The 19,216-nt window shown below is 38.5% G+C and overlaps 1 protein-coding gene across 21 annotated transcripts in view; it reads right to left on the bottom strand.

Moving 5' to 3' along the window:
- Window positions 1-19,216, bottom strand: part of BNC2 (basonuclin zinc finger protein 2) — a 410,419-nt gene that overhangs the window by 152,612 nt on the left and 238,591 nt on the right. For 20 of the 21 annotated variants that reach the window (XM_074361530.1, XM_074361531.1, XM_074361532.1 and 17 more), the window contains one exon: window positions 2,994-3,096. In XM_074361530.1, coding sequence (XP_074217631.1) covers window positions 2,994-3,096 — 103 coding nt within the window. Of the gene's footprint in view, window positions 1-2,993; window positions 3,097-6,224; window positions 6,419-19,216 lie in introns of those variants that run through there. The other variant, XM_045509908.2, reaches the window with a different exon arrangement.

The raw sequence follows: 19,216 nt of genomic DNA, 5'->3' as shown, positions 1-19,216 counted from the left end.
AGTGTGTTCAGTGATATGATGAAATAATTCTGTGAGATGTATCTCAGTTGTCTTACTGCTGTTCCAGCCACTGTCAGAGAAAAATCCACACAGTAAAGAAAACAAGTTCCTTCCTCCTTGTCCCACCCATAGGACACTGTACTGAGCAAGGCAGCCAGGAAGACGGCTGTGTCTCAGCTCTGAGCAGGTATGACTGGAGACATGATTTCAGGGCTTTCTGTGCAGGGGCAGAGAATGAAGCAATATGCTGAAGTGCCAAGGGCATAAGGAGTGGGTGCTCTCATCCCACCGCCAACTCGGGAGCTAGGAGCCAACCCCTCATTGTCATATTTTCCCAGTGAACGGGGGAAAGGAGGGCTTTGTGTATTGGTGCATGCATATTTTGAGTTGTATACAGGTATGTCCCTAGTGGTAGGGGAAAAGAAGTCAAGGTGATAATGGTGATGAGGAAAAAGTTAGATCTGAGAAACTTTGAAATTAATATATCAGAAACACAGAATTTCTAATGACACAGTAGGAAAACCTCAGTCTGATATAACAGAAATACCTTATTCAAGTTTGGTGGAAAAAAAAACCACATCCCTCAGAAAATCTTAGAAACATCCGCCAGCCAGGGATAATTTATGTTGTTCACGAAAGAAGAAATACTGCTTTTTTCCCCTATTACACTACTAATGTAATCTGCACGTGGAAGTTGTAGAGATAAAATAAACTGGTGACACAGTAAACTTTTATACTCACAAGGCTACCACAGTAGACCGATGATGGTAATGCAAGATGGCTTTGAGAAAAACGAGAGTGAATGAATGAAAAGTCCTTTGTTTAATGACTGACCTGTCCCTGCTTTATAGCTCACAGGTTGTCTAGTCTGTTACTTTTAACTTGTATCACTTATTTTAAAGACTTCATATATTTTATCTAATTCTCACTGTCATCTTGCACGGTAGGCATCACTAATCCTCTATTATAGACGAGGAACCTGAGATACAGTGCTGTTGAGCTACACGGCAACGAAGCTGTCGAGCCAGGATTTGACCCCGCGCTGCCTCCATGATTCTTGATGGGTTTGGGCGTAAGCTATTACCTAGCAGAGCCAGTGCTTATTCAGGGAAAGAAGGATATTTAGGAAGTGGTATAAACCAAACTGTGTTCCCCCCGAATTCCTATGTTGAAGCTTAATCCCAAGCACAGCAGAATATAACTGTATTTGGAGACAGGGCCTTTTAAGAGATGATTAAATTAAAATGAGGCCATTCTGGTGGGCCCTAATCCAATCTGACCAGCATCCTTATAAAAATGCACAGAGACGGCAGGGGTATGCGCCCCAAAGAAAGACCACGTGAGGACACGGCGAGAGGGCAGCCATCTGCAGGCCAGAAGAGAGTCCTCAGAATGAAACCACCCTGACTTTAAACGTCTTGGCCTCCAGGACCGTGAAAAAATAAATTTCTGGTGTTTAAGCCACCCCGTTCCACCCCATTCTGTGGAATCTTGTTATGGCAGCCCTAGCAAACCAGCACAGAAGAAATCATCGAACGAAGTCACTTACATATTAAGTAACTGTAGCTCAACTGTTGTTCCAAACTGGACAGAGCGTTGCTACAGATTTTGGCCTTGTTAATGAAGCAGGAAAGAGCTGGGTCCCTGGAGGCACCGGGGGACTATGGCCCTGTCTGCAGGCACACTCCTTCCAGTACGTTCCCCTCATACTACTATATCTACTGTGTGTGTGTGTGTGTGTGTGTGTGTGTGTGTGTGTGTGTGTATTTGTGTGTGTATATTTGTGTGTGTATGTATGTATGTGTATGCATGTGTGTGTATGTATGTATGTGTGTGTGTGTGTATGTATGTATGTGTATGTGTGTGTGTGTGTGTGTGTGTGTGTGTGTGTGTGTGTGTGTGTGTATGCCACTACCACATTCACCTCTTCTGTCTCCCTCACAGAAACACGGCTGCCAGGTCCCCACAACACCAACACACACGTCCCAACAGGCCAGATACATGACAAATTAAAAGCATTTCAAGGCATGGCCCGGTGTCGTTACCTCAGATCTTGCTAGAATAACATGACATTTATAAAAATACAACCCACTGGATACTTGGCGCTGCTTGGGAATGAAGAGTATGTCCACTTAAGCGCCAATACCCCAGGCTGTCAAAAAAAGTCTCAAGCCAGGATTTCTTCTATAAACATTACCTATCTTTAAAAATTCTACAGTCTAGGAAGTGAAGAAAATATGCTCCTTGCTTATTTCCAAGTCGCCTTTTGCCTCAACGTAAAAAAACAAACCAGACAGAAGAACATGCGATGGGCTCGGTCAAGGTCCACGGACGGAAGAGCTCTGCGCCTCTGGCTAAGAGCCCCCCCACTCCCAGCCTCGGCCCCGGGTCACCCCGGCCCCCCACACACACTGAAGCAGACAGAGCTCACACTGCACCAAGGCCGGCCGCCTCCAATCCCCATGCACACTGAAAGGGGGTATTTACAATTATTTTTTCAGATACCAGCCAAATAATGTCCCCGTTCACTCTCTGGCCCACCTTAGACTGTACAAAATTTAACATCTGAGAGGATAAACTCAGCCCCGAAGGCAGACAACAAGGGTGAGCAGTCACGGGGGAGTTCTCCTCAAGCAAAGAGGATCTGCCAGCTTCCCTCTGAGGTCCAGGCCGTGAGAGGCCAACTGTGGTATGTTTGCGTTTCCAGCAGGCCTGGTGCTTGCTGGCTGCTGCTGTGTTCAGTCAGAACCCCACGGCCCAACTGTCCTATAAACATCTCGCCCTTCTGCTGAGAGCTGCCCACCTGGCCTTATTCTTGGAGCCGAGGATATGCTATTTGGGCGCTGTGGGCTGAACGTGAACTAACACTTGGAGCACAGCTGACCCCTCTCTCCTCCAGGCCAGTGGCTGTTCTAAAAAAAAAAATAAAATAAAATAACGCAGGCTCACATGAACATAATGAGCCCGGGAAGAGAAGCCCAGATTTTGCTCACCATGTGCCACCCAGCCATGTTTACACTGATCGCAAGTCCTCAGGTTAATCTTCCCCGGCTGGAAACATTCACACGTGCAGTTTACCAGTGTGCAGCGGATGGCCTGAAAAGGAGAGGAAGACAGATCAGCATCTGGTCAAAGGGACTGTATTTCTTCACCATTTTAACAAAGAGCCCCCACACTTCCATTTTTGACGGCTTCGGGGACCTGGAGAGTTTTAAAAAGAAATTTTGAAACCATCAAAATCTGTTACCAAAATTAGAAAACAAAGCTCATTCACCAATAGGATGTTTCACACTGTTCATAGATAACCTTTAAACTGGAGGTGAAGACCAAGCCTAATAAGAATAAAGGATTACATATTCTACAAAATGCCAGGGACCAGAGAGAGAGAAAAAAATATTGCTGCAACCAAATATTCACTTTTAAGTTTATCCACTTGGCAATAATGTGAAAAACACACATTCCAGTACAATAATGTTCAAGTGAAAGTAGAACATGGTGTACAAATAATATCATTAGGTTATTACTTTTCTTCTGCTGAGTTACACTCAAACCCTTTATTGATCTTTCAGACTCATTTTGAAAGACACTCCTGTTGGCCCAGTAAGACCTAGCACAGTTCTCGTATTACTTATCACTTCCCAGTTACTTGTCTTCCCCCTCTTCGTATATACTAATTCCATTTCATTCCTATTTTGAAAAACACAAAACAACCCTCCTTCTATTTTACTGGTGATGTTAGAAAATAAGGTTAAATTTGTCTGTAAATCAGCCCTAGAATAGGAAAAGATATTTATGTGAATGTTTTATATATGGAACAATTCACTATATCTTAGAATACTGAGAAACACTCAAAAAAAAATCTTTCATTTCTTTACAAGTACTTTTAAAAATCACCTCACCAGTTTATATTATAAAGTGAATCCACAGAAAATTAGCATTAATGAAGTGTAACTTTTTATAGATTAAAAACCTATGCTTAAAAATTGTGCTAAAGCTGACCTATGCTCCCAGACTACAGTTAATAAATTTATCTCATACATTTAGTTCTAATTTGCATGGAAATTCTGAAGACAGAAGGGATTCAGTCTGATCATTCACAGATTAACAATCTACTGTAACTACCTGAACTGCCAGGAAAAGATCTTTCTACAGCTTTAGATGTAATCAATAATTGCTGATCTGGGGGGAATAGGGTGGGGGAATACTGGGGAGAGGCATGGGGCTACCTGAAACTGCAGTGCTATGCCCGATACCTACACTCACTTACACAGCCCCAGATGCTCATATTCCTGGAACCAGTTGAATTTTTATATAAACTGTCTCAGTTTGTAACAGATAGTATTTTAGGTATTGTTAACATGGTTGGGCAAAATTCCACGTACAGAGAATAAGACTGAACAGGCGTTTACTGTTCCCTGTGCCTTAGATCAGGCAGGTTTAAAGTCTTTCTCTTTGGTTACTGAACACTAATTAAATCCACGGTCCCTCTTTGGTGTCCAATGTCAGAGTCCTCGCTGTAGACTTCTTTTGGGCTTCACCTCCAGCCCTAATTTGTGCCTCTATTACTGCAAGAAAAATATGCAACTGTATAACCTGCCTGATATTTCGGGGCCTTTCTTCCAATGTCAACAGTCGAATGACATATTCGCTAGGTTGTAAAACTCTGCAATACAAATTAGTGATTCAAGGAAGTAGTCCTAAGAAACAGGGAAAGCAAAGGACATGATGACTAAGCAAGAATAATATATATATTTGGAGGCTAGAAGGAGAAATATTTCTCCCCAAATTTCTTATTTCAACTTCAAAGGCTTACTGACTGAGCACTATATCAGAACATTCCAGGTTAGAAATAGCTTCTTTAAATAACATGTTCATTAATGAACTTGCAATTTGATTGCACTATGGTAAAACAAAATAAAACAGTTTAGAGAGCAAGGTTTCTACTGAAAACAAGGCACTTGACAACATATTTTATAAATTCAGATGTAGCAATCACGGTGACATTAAGATATTTATATACCAGAAGTGCGGTAATAGAAGCTCATAAACACTAAAAATCACTCCTGCTTTACCAAAATTAAGGAATGACTATCTCTCAAGGACTCTATGTTAACGTCGGCACAAAAGACACACATATTTTAAATAATTAACTTCATAATATTTAATTATTTTACAAAAACAACCTCATTTTACGTTGGGTTTAAAACACACTTGTCAATTTTAATTATAGCTATATTCAGTACAGAACAAATTAAGAGACTATAGATTTGCTTTATTTTCATATATATTTATTTGTTCACTGGTTCAACTATTCATTCATTCACTCAGAACCAGTTTATGATTCAAATATTTTCTCTTCCTAAGTAACTTTATACAGCTGGCACATTTGGGAATTATACTTTTTAGATCATCATCCTTTTTCACGAATTCTACTCGTTTTGTACCTAAACATACAAACATTCGAACACCTCAACTCCTTTTGTATATAAACACTTAAGCACTGGAATATCCATTTTGTATTTCTCTGAATTCCAGGAGGTCTATTTGTTTTAAATTCAGATTTATATAGACTACAATTGCTCCTTAAGGGAATTATATATATTTAAACAATACAGCCTAAATAAATATTTTGAGTAAGAGACTGTCGTGGCTTCAAAGGAAGTTTTACTCTAAATAACATTTTTGAAACGGCATAAAACGTTGACATACTATTTATTCACAACAAAACAGAACCAATGTGATCACTTGCCAACTCATCCACACTTAAAAAAAATAAATTATCATAAAACTATCAAAGCCAGTGAAGCCTCAAAAATGTCCCTGCTTTTCAAGGAGAGAACTGAGAAGAGGAGAATCGGTGAAGCTTCCATTTTGGGGATCACATCCATTTCTTCATTTAGCTAATGTCTGAGTGCCTCCCATTCCCTGCTGGGCACTACAGCAAGTCCGGAGATGACAACAAAGTGGCAGTGAGGGGACACCAGATAAAGGGCCGACACTTTGACCAGATTGTGCCCACCTACGTATGCAGGACCTTTTTGCAGGTCTGGCCAACTCAGGCTAGCAACCCCTCCACACCTCCAGGACCCTGCCTCATTAGGAGTGCCCTGAAACTCTGTCCTCAACGTCAACATGATCGGCTTTCCCAGCTCCCCAGAAACAAAAACAATAATCAGTGTTCTTAAGCCTGCAACTCATTAAAAGTAATCATTCCTTCTGCTTACCTTCACTGTGGAATTTTTGAAAGAAAAATCCATGCACCCAGCACCTACTGCTTCCAGCTCTACATTTTAGTTTTGCAATTTGAGGTCTGCCCCACTGAAACTGCCTTCTTGGAGAGGAACAGTCTCATCACGTCTGGGCCCTTTCTCTAGTCTCCTTATCCTCCCAGACCTCGATGCACTAATTCTCCTTCGCTCCTGGGCTGTAGAGACCAACTATCCGAGTTTTTTGGCAGCAGCTGCTCACTCTCTTTCCACTGTAAATAAACACAGGTGTTTCCCACGGCCAGGCTATTCATTCTTTAATTTGGCAGTCTCATCCACTCCTACAGCTTCAAATATCGTCACCATGCAAAAAACCATCACCGCAGAGCCAAGTACTATGTTAAGTGGCAGGAAATGGATGGCAGAGTCCCTGTGCTCTTCAAGCATTTAACTGTCGGCACGTGTGGGCAGTGGGTTCAGAGGAGAGACCCTAAGAACCGAAGGAAACCCTTGACCAGGTTTGAGAAGCACCATCTCTCCTTCTTTATCCCTTTGTCTTTTCTTCTACCAAAGGTAGGATTTTGAAATTCATTTGCAACAGTAAATACTACCTATTAACAATAGTTTCATTTATTGGATATTTGCCATTTTCTCTGCTAAACACTTTACAAACATTAGCTCTCCCTCAGAAATTACCTGCATGTCGCAAAGGAGTAAACAAACGCGGAGGTTAAGTCAGCACTTTGCCTGAGGTTCCAGGAATCAGATCGCTGCCTGTGGGAGCCCTCCCTCCCATTCACAGTCAGCCAGGCAGCCATGAGCAGAGCCCCTCCACCTGCCCACCATCCAATGCCCACGGTGTACTGTTAACCCCTGTCACCTTTTGAGCTTTCAACTCAAGTATTACTTCCATTCCCCAGGGCAGCTGCTCTCATCTCCTGATCAAGGCAGGTTCCCCTCAGTCTTCTGTTTCATAAGGGATCTTTCCATCACAGCACTTATCACAGGTGTGAACAGTACATTTATCTATAATTTATCTATACTTACTTAGCCATAACATACACACAACACACAGACACACACACACCCGTACCCGTGCGATTACTTGATTAAGGTCTGCCTTTTCTTCTAAAGCTTGAGGGCAGGGCAACATGTCTGTTGGGCTTACAATGTATACTGGCAAATAGGTGCTCAACCTCAGAGCTTCCTTCCTCCCTCATCTGTAAAATGATGGTCACAATAACATCTCAACAGTGTCAAAAGATTTAAAAGAAATAATGAACATAAATAAAGCACTGTGTCTAGCGACAGCAAAACTCAAAAAATGAAACCATTCATGACCTCAAGAAACTTCACACATGCTATATTTGAATTGTTTTCCCCTAATGATTCTTCCCAATATATTTCCCAACACCTTGTAAAATGCTTACTACAGATTTTGTCTTAATGAATAAATGAACACTCTGACGTATATGATGCCATATTATTTATACTATAATCCTCTAAGTTGGACATAACAGGGATTATTGTTTGTTTTAATACTGGGGTTCAGCAGTATCATTATAGATGTCATACATCTCTTAAATGATAGGGTAGATTTCCCAATTATTAATCAGTTTATTTCCATTACCTACAGAAAAAGAAGATACATGGTTAAAACCAGTAAATTATGAATATTCATGTTCAAAGGTACATCTAAAATACATAAAGTAGGCCGCTTTAGTACAAAAGTATTTAATCAAGGTTTGGTCAGTAACATTTTGATATTTGAATATTAAATAAGAGTGCATTTGCAAGTATTCTGGATGAGTTCCAAAGCCCTATTCAAATAACAGATTCTGTTATCACTAAACCTGAAGCATCTCTAGCTCTATTACACTCACACCTGCCTTGGACTCTGCAAGTGTATGTGAACTGGACACCAATCTTCTCACCAGCAGCATTTCTCAGGAAAGCAAAGACTGTTGCTTCAGGTAATGTTTAGTGTCTCTCACAAAACTACACACAAGCTAAGTAACACACCTCCTATTAGCTGTTCCTTGTTTGGGAACACTTACAAAAGCTACCTACTAATACAAAATAGCAAAATGAGGCCATGGTGCATACAGAAACACAACACATTCTGAAGGAATAATCATAGAAAGAGAACCCTCTCTCCCTTTCAAAAAACCCATTAAAAATAAAACTAACTTCAGTTCTGGGTTTTGTCTACACACACACACACACACACACACACACACAAATACTTGCCAGGAGATCCCTTCAAATGTTCATTAGCCCTGGCCAAATATCCCACACATCACTAAAAATCCTTCTTAAATCCACTTTCTCCTTATTCATTTCTGGGGAGGAGACCAAGATTTACAACTTGGATTATGAAATTTTACTTGAATCATTTCTAAATGTTTAATAGTTAAGTATATAACCTACACTTGAACTGAATTATTGAAAAAGCCAATCATTAATATAGCATCCATTCTGCCCCACCAGTCTCTTCCATAAACTTAGGTGGTACAATCTAGGTGTACAAGCCATAAATTGGCTGTAATGGTTATCAGTGACAGGGTTTACCTTTTTTTTTTTTTTTAACAAGAACACATTTCTTTATAAAATAAATTTCCTACAAATAGGTAAAGTTGGCCAACACCCCATGAGGACCCCCAGGAGTCTATGTTATAATTAACTCTTATGAATTCATCATCATGTATATTATCCATCTCTGAACATACACAGACGTCCCAGAAGGAAAGGCATGGGTATGTTAGGTGCCAAAGGGCCAATGAACCTTTTTATTAGGTAAGAAAATTGTCCTTCAAAGACTTCTATCTTTAAAAAAAAATTTCTGGAATAGAAAATTATCTGTAATGAATCTAAAAACTAATTATCCCAGAATTGTCTCAGAATATTCTGCAGTAATTACAAAGTAACAGCTACCAAGCGTTGTGGATAAAGAGAGTACTCTTCTACATGGCCAAGAAAAGATGGACCTCCACACACATTTATGCAACCTGCGTATGGGAACCTAAGACAGTACTTCAAGCATTGCCACAAAGATTCTAAAGAACTCACATGACAGTAATGGGGATTCAGTCAGGAAATAACTCCCTGTATAGTTTTCAAGACAGTTTTTCCTCTTTCATTTTCACATGGCTGTTCCATAAAACTAACTGAAAAGAAACGACTTCCAAAAGAAATACTTTGAGTTTTAGCTAAGACTTGGAAAATCTGCTGCCTTTGTAGAAGAACACAGTGTCTTAAATTTGCCTAAGTCACAATGCAGCTTGAGCAAAGAAATGTCTTCTTTTTTTTTTTTTTCCTGGTATGGTGGATAACTTCTGAGCTTACTTATGACCAATGTGAACTAGACAACTACAAGAGAAATTTACTTTTAGTTGACTACAAAACACATACCTGGTGAAAGAAAGGGTATATCCACCTGCTATGCTGCAGGGTTTTACGATCAGGAACCAAAACAAGATACGAATTACATAAATAGAGCACACTGACCAAAAGACCATGGTTTTAAATAGCCTACAAAGAAGTTTTATAACAACCTAAAAAATCTTATCTAACTCTGATTATGAGATTATTAATATAAATTTATAGTTACTGTAAGGTGAGTATGTTTTCTGTATTTATACAAGGAATCATATAAGTCTGAGTTTGAATAGGCAATGTTTACAGAGCTTGCAAAAACTGATTATCAGTGATAAAGTGTATGGTAAAAGTTAAAGGGCTCAGAGTGTTCAACTGCAATGTAAATGCCACTACTCATGATATAATAGTAACAGCAAATGAGAAGCAACGAAGTTACTCTGCTTAGTCAAACCCATTTAAAAATTCACACAGCAGGACAGCACAAGTATATATCTTAGTTGGTGGTATGATAAATGAGAAATCAAAAAATTTATTAACCTTTCAATAAAAGGTTCCTTAAAATCTGTCTGATTGTTTTTTTAACGTCATAGGAAGAAACACCAACGTGATCAAAGTGATCATTTTGTTGTACCTACGTGCTCTGAAATTTCTTCATGTCTTTCCACCAGTTAGATCTTCTGGTTGAGTGAGAAGATCTGAAAAGACATGGTCAGTCCAGACTGACTACGAGGTCCAGATGCCACTGATGGAAAGAGTGTACAAGGTCAAGACAAAAGGCCAGGCAATTCAGAAATGGTCAGACTTCACAAAACACCATGAGAGTAAGATTATTGACCCAGGAAACATGAAACATTATCTTCACAATAAACACTTGCAAAATAACAGAAAGAGAATCATGGGGGAAAGGTGGCCTTTGAACACCACTTACTGTTAAAAATTAGGAGATTTAAAATTTCATCTTCAATTTCTGTTAAAGTATGATCCCCGCCCCCATCAACTGTCAAATGGATAAACAAAATACAGTGTATTTATATAGGAGAATATTATTTGGCCAACAGAAAGGAATGAATACTTGATACACACTACAATATGGATGAATCTTGAAAACATGATATAAGTAAAAGAAGCCAGTTACAAAAGATCATACATTATAACTCCATTTATATGAAATATTCAGAATATAGAATCTGTAAAGATAGAAAGTAGTTAGCAGTTTCTTTTTGAGGTGATGAGAATGTGCCAGAAATGACTGCGATGATGGCTGCACGTAACTGTGAATGTACTAAAACCTGTTGAACTGTACGTTTGTAAACAGAAATTATGACATGTGAACGCTAAACTCAATAAAGCTGCTTAAAAGTGGGGAAGAGCAAAAGCCACTACGTCACCTCATTTCTTTTAGTGGTGTTAAACCATTTAATTCATAAGATATTATTCCCAGGGGACATGATGAAGCAGATTATCCTTTTTTAACCTAGTAGGTCTTCAATATACAAATGCTGAGTGAGTAAATAAACAGAAGGCAAATGAACTAAAGAATTTCATTGTTGCTTAAATTAGAAAACTCCTTCTACTTTCAAAATATTAAAACCTAGTATGTCCATTTTAAAATGACAATTACTTTTAAATCCACTGCCATCAGGAAAATCCAGGACAACCTTCCATCCTTCAACAAACATTTTATAATGTTCAGCACACTAATATCAAGATACTAAAAAAACTCAAAGAGAATTGTTAAAAATTGACCATGGTGAATTCTGACACGTATAACTCAACAAACCCATTCCTCAATTTACTGTGATGAAAAAATTACTTCTGCAAATGTCAAGGAAAAAATATGGGTTGGGGGAGGAGTGCAGGGAGAAAACACACACTTATGAGAAGTTCATATATGAGTGTGAACGTTTCTATGACTATGTGTGAATATATAAACACAAACAGGGAAAAAGGGACATACACACAGGCACATAAATTTTCACAGACACGGATCCAATGAGCATCTGTAGTCATTACCTTAGGACCACAACCTACCATCAGTCGACATGAGGAAGACCCCATTTAAATAATTTAGGAGTTCAGAGTAAAAATCAACAGCGGGATGTAGCCAATTATACAAGGAAAATACCCATGCTTCTATGGCATCAAAGCCTATGCCGGCTTCGGAGTGCGTGTGTTATGTTTATTCCCCCCAATTAAATTAGGCCTATGGTAATACAAGCTATTTTGTTAGGCAATTAGTAGTATTAGAGAAACAGGAAATGAAAAGGCATTTCCACTTGGGCAGAAACATTTTATTTTCTTACCTAATAGTTAACAATTAAGATATTTCATTTATTGCCTGTATGCTTACAGATTTTACAGACTATTCTGGCTGTGATAACTACACAGCTGTGATAACTACACAGCTGTGATAACATAACAAGAAGAAATACCCTTTCCATGACCATCCACCTATCATCCAATTGAAAATCAGGGGTTAGCCCATCGCAAAAAATGACCATATTTTAACTAAGCTCTGTCTACATTTACCAGAATACATAACTTTATATAAGAAGCCAAAGCACCTCTGGTACCACATGAATGACAAGTAATACTCATCTCATTTCACCTGAATGTTGAATCAGCAATTTGGTATTCCATTGATTTACATTTTATTCATCTTCACTAATGCAATTTGAAAGGTGGTAATGTGACTACATTTCTCTGTGGCATTCATGAAAACAATTACTAATATAATATGATAGGGAGGACGTTAATAAGGAAGGGATTTATAATGAGATGCAAGAAGACTTATAAACGTATAAGCACTTTACAAAGACATACTCCTCATTAGGCAAGAAGCAAGCCAAGATAAAGCCAAAGTTCTACTATTTCAGACGCAGCTTCCATCCTTGGAAGAATGATTTGCATGATGATCCCAAACTCTGTGACCAAGACTTGTCCCAAGTTGTACCAATGGAAGATACCATCCTAAGTTGAGGACATTTCCCCTTCCTAGATCGCCTGGGAAGGACTACTTTAAGGAAGGAGTCCCTCTAAATCTCCCTCCTCTTTAAGAACGGAGCTAGCCCCATTACCTCAAATGCCAGAGCACAGTAATCAATCCATTTACCGAGCAAGAGCATAAGGTGGGTGATCTTTTCACTACATTTACTCTTCTTGGTTTGAGAAAATAATTTGTCCCAGTGAAGCAACAAGGGAGGCAGGTTGTTGCATTTTAAAATGCATCATTTCAAATGTCAGCTCTGATTACCCAGGCCAGTTGAGGTAGCCTTTGCGAGACTTAATAACGTCCCATGTTGGACAGAGCTGCGAAGCTTGCAGAACACTTCAAATACATTCTTGTATTTAATCATCAAAATCCCCCAAATTAGAGATTTTTCAAACAGCTGAAAAGTGAGGCTGTGAGATGTCCTTAAATGGCCACAGCTAGTAATCCAGGGCTCTTTCCACTCTGCCTGTGCATGAGAGGCGAGGAGCTGACTAATCCCCTTTGCGACCCTCCTCCACTGTGAGATTTCCTCACATATTTTTCCAGTTCCAACAGGAGTCTAAGACTGAACAGGAGATGTGGACGAAACTACACACCACGGGAGAGGAGTGGGTGAAGGGTTTAAGCAACTTGAAAAGAAGAGAGAAACTGCTAAGTAGGCAGTTAACAATTTTCACAAGGATTTTCTACAAAGTGGCTCATTTTTGGACAGAGAAAGCGACTCTCAACAGTTGTCTGTGAAGTCTATCAATGGGTATATATGTATTTTTTAAAAAGGCCAAAATCTGAGCACAGTGAGATAAGGACTTCCCAAGAACTCTGGTTTATTTTACCCCATCTTGCTTCTCCCTGTCTTGGGATTGTTCATTAGTAGCTTATCTCAACAAACATTTTAATGCCATCCACGGTGCATGAATCTGGGCCTTGTAACTATGCCTGATTATGAAAGACTATGTGTCTGTGCCCAAGAGCAGACATCACCTCAGGAATCACACCTATTACAAATAATAATAATGATATGATGAACAGTCTACAATGCCCTCTTATACGTTATTTATGTTAGGTCACAGACTCCCCAGGGGCCTGTGCTGAGACCTGGACTGGCTTCATTAGAGCATCATATAAATCACTAAAGGCACATCTTGATTTTACCACTGGCTAGAGTCGCAGGAATTTTTAAAGTGGAACCTCTCAGGTGAAAACATTTTTTAAAAACACAAACACAACGTTATCATTTCTTCTAAAAGGTGGGTTTCGCAATTTGAATGGGCTACATGTAGATGCTCATAGAAATCCCACAAATTTTACAGACTCCATAAGCATCTGAGGGTAAGGGGTGCCCTAGAGTGTTGAAAAAACATTATTCTCTTTTTACTGTTAAGAATTAGTTAGTTTAAAGGACAAAGAGAGACATATACTTAGAGAGAAGGAGAGCAAGAAACAGCCCATCCAGCTGCTAACAAATGCTTCGACATCACTGAACAAATGGGGAGACTTTTGCAATAGTCGTCAGGAACTCTAAGCTAACTCTCAAAAATTAAGAAATAAATAGAAAGCCTTGTGGAAAAAGAAACGGAGTCTTCAGAACAATGTTAATGTCATCTTGGGCATGTGGACTGGGTTCCCATGTGTGTCAGCTGAATCAACATAATGGTCTATAACAGCTTCGAAGCAGCTAATATGGTCCATTGGGTCAATAATCCGTGAACTAAGAAGGATTTACTTGATAGACTATAAATGGTTCATAAGAACTCAAGAATCACTCCATCAGATCAAAAATCCAATTTTCATATGGTGCCTTTCTTTCTACGAATTAGCCAAAGGAAAGTAATAGCTCTAAAGGACTTCAAGGTCTATCAGTTAAAAATTTACTTTGTAAAGAACAGTGTAGAGGAGGAAATATTAAACGCCCCCTTCTCTCTCTTTTTTGGTGAACCAACCTATTTTAAGGGGAAAAATTCATTTTATGATGGAAAGCTAATATACAATAGGATATATTCCAGGGGCTTTTCGCATTTTCCTATGGGTTTCCTACTGAATGTACGGATCCACACTAATGACATGCATATACAAACATACTCATTTCCTCTCTGTTTCTCTGAGATGTCGCCACATACCTATATACACTACCACTAAGTAAACTACAAACACTATTTCTAGGAGAGCAACATTTAAAAATAAAGATTTATATTTTATTTTTCTTTCTTTATAGTTTGTATCGTGGGTCTGCTGCATGAGGCCAACAGAGACATTTGAGACAGCATATGCATATTGGCAAACTCTTTCATCTTCAGGTATAGAAAAGAAGGCAAAAAAACCTACAGAAGGTAAAACAGTAAGAACTACAATACATTTTCAACATTTAGGAGAGTGAGGAGAAGGTTCGCTCCCTGGCTGCCTGAAGCTTATATAGCCAGTGATGACAGATAATTGCAACTTCTGCCCACTCTAGACTGCAGAGAAATACTAGCCTTTATCCTGTGTTTGGGAATTTCATTACATATTCACATGAGGTGATAGTGGTTGCAGATTAATTTTTTTAAGCGTAAGCCTATCTGTGTGAATAACTGTATTTACTAAGTTCATGGCAAAGAAGAAAAGCAGAGAAAAAATGCCCCAAAAATTTAACAGGCTGTGATTTGAATTCCTAACAAGAAAGAATTCCTTTACAGGGAAGAAAATGTGATCTATCTCCTCTCTCTCAAAATGCTATTAGCCTCTCTTCTTCATAAGGACAACAGGAAGGCATCTTTTCTTTTGCTTTTTTCAGAGGTAACACTGAATAAAATAATAAATGTTTTTATATCAAAGTATATTAACTATTGAAATAAGCTCGGTCCTCTTAACTTTCACACAAGGGAAAGAAAAATTCCAATAATTCTGAAACAGACAGATAAAACTTTTCTCTGTGGCTACAGCCATGCACTATTATACGTAACTGCTTATTTTTAAAAAGAGCCTTATTGGCGCTCTCCGAAGGATTTTCTTTTATACATAGCTTTATCCTATAATTTTGTCCCTGTTGGGCACGCTGCCTAAATTTAAACACAAACAGTCAAGCAATGAAGAAACATTAACACATTTACTGTGAACAAAAACTCCCAGTTGTACAGTGAAATTTTAATACATTTCAACTTATCTCTTTTACTAATGGGGAGAGTACAAACCCTGCAGGAATTCGCTCTGCAAACTGGTAATTACAGTAGACTCACTTTTTTATAATGCATATGTATAGTCAGACACAAAAAACCCTGGCTGCCCTTTTGATGTAGGTTACAATAGGAATGTTTTAAAAATTATGAAAATCTACAGCGATTCTAAAGGAATGCATTATTTCATGGAAAACTGTCCTTTAACTCTGTACACAGACACAAATAGACATATACTTAGATATTTGCTTTACACACCAGAAGGCACAGGTTTTATCAGCATGTACCTTTATGTCATTTTCTCCATAATCTTGTACAGAATAAACCCACTCCTTTTTGTACAAAGCTAGATGTGACTTTGAATATCATAATTTATCCTCTTACACAAAGGTGGTATTCTTTCATTCTGTGCCTAGTTTTCCTATTCTGTCTCCTCTAGTTTTGGGAACTTAAATCTGCATTTTAAGATTTCATGGAATCTCTTCATTAAATAATTAAGGATTCCAAACCAATAATGTCTCTCAGTATAAGCAGATGTGCCCCTTGACCAAAGGGACCCTATATGTATATACCTGCAGAAAATAAGAACTATACACTGTAATATTAGTAACAGTAGCACAGTTGACAGAAGTGAAGTAAAACCTGTTACTATTCACATCACTTGCTAGACATTTTACATTTATATGTCAAATTTTTTTGTTCCATAAAAACTTTCTAAGAAATTGAAATCTGATAGAACGTTAACAGACTATCAATACATAATTTATACTAAAGTCATTTTTCTAAGTATTGGCATACTGGCAGGGGAAATGAAAGCAGAAAAAGCTTTTAAGTGGACATCATCTTTGTAATACTTTGTGAATTTAAAAAAAAAATTAAACGAAGGTGCTAAAATGTCTATCTGTGACTGAGGAGCATCTGCAAACTCCAGAGGTATCTATCTGAAAATGTACATTATCAAATTCACTTAAAACATAAAACACACAGCATGTGCTACCAAAACAGGCAGGTTGCCATAGAGAAATCATTTCTTGGTCACCTAACTTCAAATACGAGAGTGCTGAGAGGTATATACACTCTCGGCAGCCTGAGCCTGTGGCAAAATCCACCCACCATTAAGGGAAGATACATTTTAGATAAACATACTAGAAGAAAGTACCTTATGCTAAGGACACACCTGGCTCTTCTAGGCAATGCTGGTAACATTCTAACCTTAGGTCTCCCTGTCATTACAGAAAAGAATGCCTGCTTCTATACCATCACCATCTCTCTGCTCCCATAGGCTACTTATCTAACAAGTGTGCCTGAAACCAAATAAAAGAAAATCAGACTCATCATAGCTCAAGAGCCAAGCATTGGCTCTGTCACAGGCAATGTATACTTCCTTGGGCAACATCTACTGCCCCAACTGGCAATTAAATAATACATTTCCTATTTTTTTTAAACAGCCAAACACCGAAATATCTATTTTTTGATGTTCTTCCCTTAAAGTCAGTTTTTGCCACTGCCCCTTTTTCATCCCTGATCCACGTGTCACTAAAATATGAAATACATTGTGGCTTCAATATGAACAAATTAACAGAAGTACACCTCAAGGACAGCTACATGTAAAACCTGAGCCTCTGCAAAATTCATTCCTACTATAAAAACACAATTGAACATGAAAGAACACCACCCTTCAAAGGTATGTGATCCATCACAGACAAAGCATTTGTGTTTTCATTTGCTAAGTCTGTTACTCCAAAGACAGTACTAGAAGTTGTGAACTATAAACAATATACCATTTGCTACCTCCTAACTGAATTTTGAAGGCAAAGTGATCGGGAACATAGGTTTACCGTCAGCCATATTAAGTAATTTGAAGGGTTAAGTCATAACTCACGTGCTATCGTGAGCTACAGCTTTCTTAGAGTCAAAAGGAAAGAAGGAGCAATTCAATATTCTGATTCTTTTGCAAAGCACAGCAAAGGCTCTGAATGAAGCAGCCCTTCAGGACAAAACACACACACCCTTCTAACTCCTCCAAATGAATGCGTCTCTCAGTTTGTCTTTCAGGAAAGGTAAAAAGCAGGTTGAGGGGGTCATTTTGAATTTCCTGCACAGGCTGATGAAATTCTCCCAATCTGCTTTCCTGCTCTGGAAAGCAATGAAATAGATGGACCATTACAGAATCGTGGTTAATAGGTAAATAACACATGGAAAACGGGTACTATATTAGGGTTAAGTGTAACACTTACATACATTTGCATTTCCTTTCAATGACTTAGAGGGTCATTTCTAGATATTGTGGTGTTTCCACTTCTTTCACACAAGTATCATCAGACAAGTCAATGCATAATTGGATGACGGGCTGATTAAATACACACAAACTAGCTTTGGCAGTCTACAAAGATGATACAGGAAGACAGCAGCAATGAGTTTCTCTGCATTTATCACTCACCCACATTCAGAACCCTGATATAAAAGAACTCTCTACCTGGCCTATATTATATATTTTATATAATCCAAGAGGGACCCTAAATACATGGCCACAGACCACAGATTGATGAAACTGGACATCAGTGCCAAAAACAAAAACCCAGAGCACAAGTTAGATTTATGCAAAGTATTTCATAATTTTGTAAGATGACTGTTTCCTAGACTACTGGACAATTAGTATGTGCCACTTGGGTGAATCATAAACAGATCAGGAAGGCACAATTCAATGTGATTTTACTGAAACATTACCTGAATATCTACAGAGCTGGCAGTGAACATGTTTAAAAATTTTATGTTTGTTCATATCCAGTAAATGTGAGGCTATTATTTTAATTGTAAAATATATTACCCGTGTTCAAACTGACACTGAGGCATAGCTGTCAGACGGTATGCCTCTGATATAAGAAAAGGCAGAAGTGAGAGAATTTTAAGTGGGTGTGTATTTGCACAGTATTGTTTTCTTTTAGACTACTGGTCTATAGACAGATTCAGCTTTTTACCTCTTAATCAGATACTAACAAATTTTCGAGTCAGTGTACATTACATAGTGCTTATCTGGCCATGCTCTAGTTGCCAAAACATCATTATCAAAATTTATCTCCATGAAAAATATTTTAGTTTCTGTGTGGCCATTTAACAAAATAGAGATTTCTTCCCCAAGTTAATCTAATACTTACTTAATTTTAAAAAGTCCATGATGGGAGTGGGGAGGGGGAATCCTCAGGTGCCTACACTAGTATAAAGTGGAAGTGTCGTATCAGCTCCTAAAGCTAGTCTGTGTATATTAATAACTGGAGGCTCTCTGCACACAGGTGTCAGGTATGTTGCCTTTTTGTTCGAGAAAACAAAACATATGAAGAACAGGGGTGTGAAATATAAAACACGTGCTAAGAATGCCTCTAATATGACACTGCTGCTTGCTTATTTTGAAACTGCAGAAAGCAGTGCTGTTGCATTTTTTTCTTTTATTGTTTAGACATCTTAGCTGGAGCCAAGGCAAGTCTGCACACTAA

Source organism: Camelus bactrianus, chromosome 4 (assembly GCF_048773025.1).
Source record: "Camelus bactrianus isolate YW-2024 breed Bactrian camel chromosome 4, ASM4877302v1, whole genome shotgun sequence".
Taxonomy (NCBI): domain Eukaryota; kingdom Metazoa; phylum Chordata; class Mammalia; order Artiodactyla; family Camelidae; genus Camelus; species Camelus bactrianus.
Note: the sequence above shows the minus strand (reverse complement) of the source record. Positions and strands in the feature narration are given on the sequence as shown.